This window comes from Vigna unguiculata, chromosome 5 (assembly GCF_037176805.1).
Source record: "Vigna unguiculata cultivar grain cowpea cultivar isolate G323 ecotype 2 chromosome 5, ASM3717680v1, whole genome shotgun sequence".
In the NCBI taxonomy this organism is placed as follows: domain Eukaryota; kingdom Viridiplantae; phylum Streptophyta; class Magnoliopsida; order Fabales; family Fabaceae; genus Vigna; species Vigna unguiculata.
Window position 1 is genome coordinate 43,228,210 of NC_140796.1, and position 2,481 is coordinate 43,230,690.

At 43.5% G+C, this 2,481-nt stretch overlaps 1 protein-coding gene across 1 annotated transcript; it reads right to left on the minus strand.

The window, feature by feature from the left end:
• Window positions 1–823: 823 nt before the first annotated feature.
• On the minus strand, window positions 824–2,137 carry LOC114184663 (uncharacterized). The gene has a single exon (XM_028071979.2). The coding sequence runs from the start codon at window positions 2,135–2,137 to the stop codon at window positions 824–826; it is 1,314 nt and encodes a 437-aa protein (XP_027927780.2).
• Window positions 2,138–2,481: the final 344 nt, after the last annotated feature.

Consider the following 2,481-nt stretch of genomic DNA (forward strand, 5'->3'; position numbering starts at 1 on the left):
CATTGTTTAGGTCAGTGAAATCAACACACATTCTCCACTTTCCATTAGACTTTTTTACCATCACCACATTTGCTAACCAAGTCGGATATTGTATTTCTCGGATATGAGCCGCTTCTAACAACTTACGTACCTCCTCAGCAGCAGCCTGAGCACGATCCCCACTCAACCGTCTACGTCTCTAAACTTTAGGTTTAGCCGAAGGGTTAATGTTGAGTTTATGGCATAAAAAATCGGGATCTATTCCCGTCATATCTGCTACACTCCAAGCAAATGAAGAAAGGTTATTCTTCAGTACTTGTAAAAGTTGTTGCTCTTGTTCCAAACTCAAATCCCCTTCAATCCTTAATTTCTTGCCCTCTATGAATATTTCTTTTATCTCTCCCACGGGCTGAGGTCTTCTCTCAGAATGTACTAGCCTAGGATCTAACTTGGGATCTATGACTACCTCCGTTGTGCTGACTGAATATGCAACCTTCCTTCTTGACCTTAGGCTGTCTTCATAACATTTGCGAGCCACTTCTTGATTTACTGATAAAGTGAGCACTTTCCCATCATCGGTAGGAAACTTCATTTTCAAATGAATCGTCGATATCACGGCTCCCAATTTATTGATAGAAGGCCTTCCTAGCAGCAAATTGTATGATGAAGGTGCATTGACAACTATATAACGTATAAATATAGTTTTAGCATCTTTTTTGTGTCTAAAAGTCGTTCGAAGATCGACATACCCTTTAACTTCCACCTGATCTCCTGAGAAACCAACAAGTACTCCATCAAAAGGCCTTAATTGGTTTGTCGGTATTTGCAGCCCTACATAGGTGTTCTAGAACATCACATCTGCCGAACTCCCTTGATCAACCAGCACTCTATGAACATTCCTTCCCATCATGATAACAGATAATACTATAGGATCATCTTCATGTGGAACTACTCCTTTTAGATCTTCACTTGAAAACACAGTGTCCGGAACTTTCTTCGGCCTTTCAATTTTGGCCGTGGTCATGACACTCCTTACATATCTTTTCCTAGCCGAGCTGGTCTGTCCTCCTCCCGCGAAACCTCCTGCTATCGTGTTGAAATCCCCCAGGACAAGTGTTTCATGCAAATGGAGGACCGAACGAGTTCCAAATGGTTCCACATCTGTATTAGATTTTATATATTTCCCCATGAGTCCCCTATCTGCCAACACAGAGAGTTGGTTATTTAAAGCGTAACACGAATTTGTGTCATGACCTCCAGCCTGATGAAACTTACACCAAGCATTCGGTCTGCTTCCGAGTGTTCTCCTTGTATTATTGGGATAGCGCAAATACTTAGATATTTCTGTATCTTCTAATATTTCGGCTGGAGTCAATCTGAAATCAGGGATTCTTCGAGTTTGGCGATACTCGGTCCTTTGTTGTGCTACATAAGGGACGAACCGGCAATCCGTCCTAGTCCGAGGTGGAGTCCTTTCTCTTCGAGAAGTTTTAATATCTCGTTCACTCTTGGTATGGGTCAATGTTCTCTTGTCTCCTGCTTTTTTATGACGCATGGCCTCTTCAGTCTCTATCTCCACCGCTGCTCTTTGCCTAATCTCCATTAAAGTCTTTGGAGGGATCCAATACAAAGATTTACCGAAGGAACTGGCTCGGAGCCCCTTCACAAAGGCTTTTACAAGTAAGCCCTCGTTAGGATCGACTACTCTCATGCTAATATTGGTGAAGCGATTGAAAAACTGTTTCAATGATTCTTCAGCATACTGTCGTATGTCAAACATGTCTGCCATCTCCACTGGTTTGGCCCTATTAGCCGAAAATCTTTCCAAAAAAACACGTTTGAATTCGGTGAACGAGTTGATTGAGGAGCTCAAAATAGTGTTGAACCACTTAAGAGCGATTTTGGCTAGCGTGCCCACGAACATTTTACAACGTATTGCGTCGTTCCCCCCTGATATCAACATCCGGGCCTGAAACGCTTTTAAATGTAACTTTGGATCAGAGCTTCCTGTGAAGGGTGCGATCTTTGGGATCACGAAATTCTGTGGAATCGGTTCCTCCATGATCGTATTTGCTAGAGGGTTGGCGTCGCTAACCTCAGGATTCAACCGACTGGCATATCGGTAACCAATCCTGGTGGCCTCCAGTCTGTTTTGCATCTCCTCGTTTGCCTTCCATAGCTGTTCCTATTGTCGAAGTGCATCTTCTAGGCGTCGGTGTGTTTCTTCAGCCTCTTTGCATAGTCTTTCTCTCTCCCTTAGAGCCTCTTCCCGAAGAGCCTGTAAATCTTCCTCTGCTTTCTTACGGATTTCCTCCCTCTCCTTTTCTAACTGAATTTGGTCAACCTCTGCTTTCAGTTTGATCTCCTCATTTTGTCGTTGCAGCTCCAAAATACTCTATATTATTTGTTGCCTAGTTGGCCCTTCACGTGCCGCACCTCTGCCTCTATTCATCCTCCTCAGTTCTGTCTCTTTTTGCTCGTTCTTTGAGTGGGGTCAGGATC

Excerpts from the sequence above, each read along its gene's own strand:
- LOC114184663 (XM_028071979.2), bottom strand. The coding sequence starts at position 2,137 with ATGCAAAACAGACTGGAGGCCACCAGGATTGGTTACCGATATGCCAGT.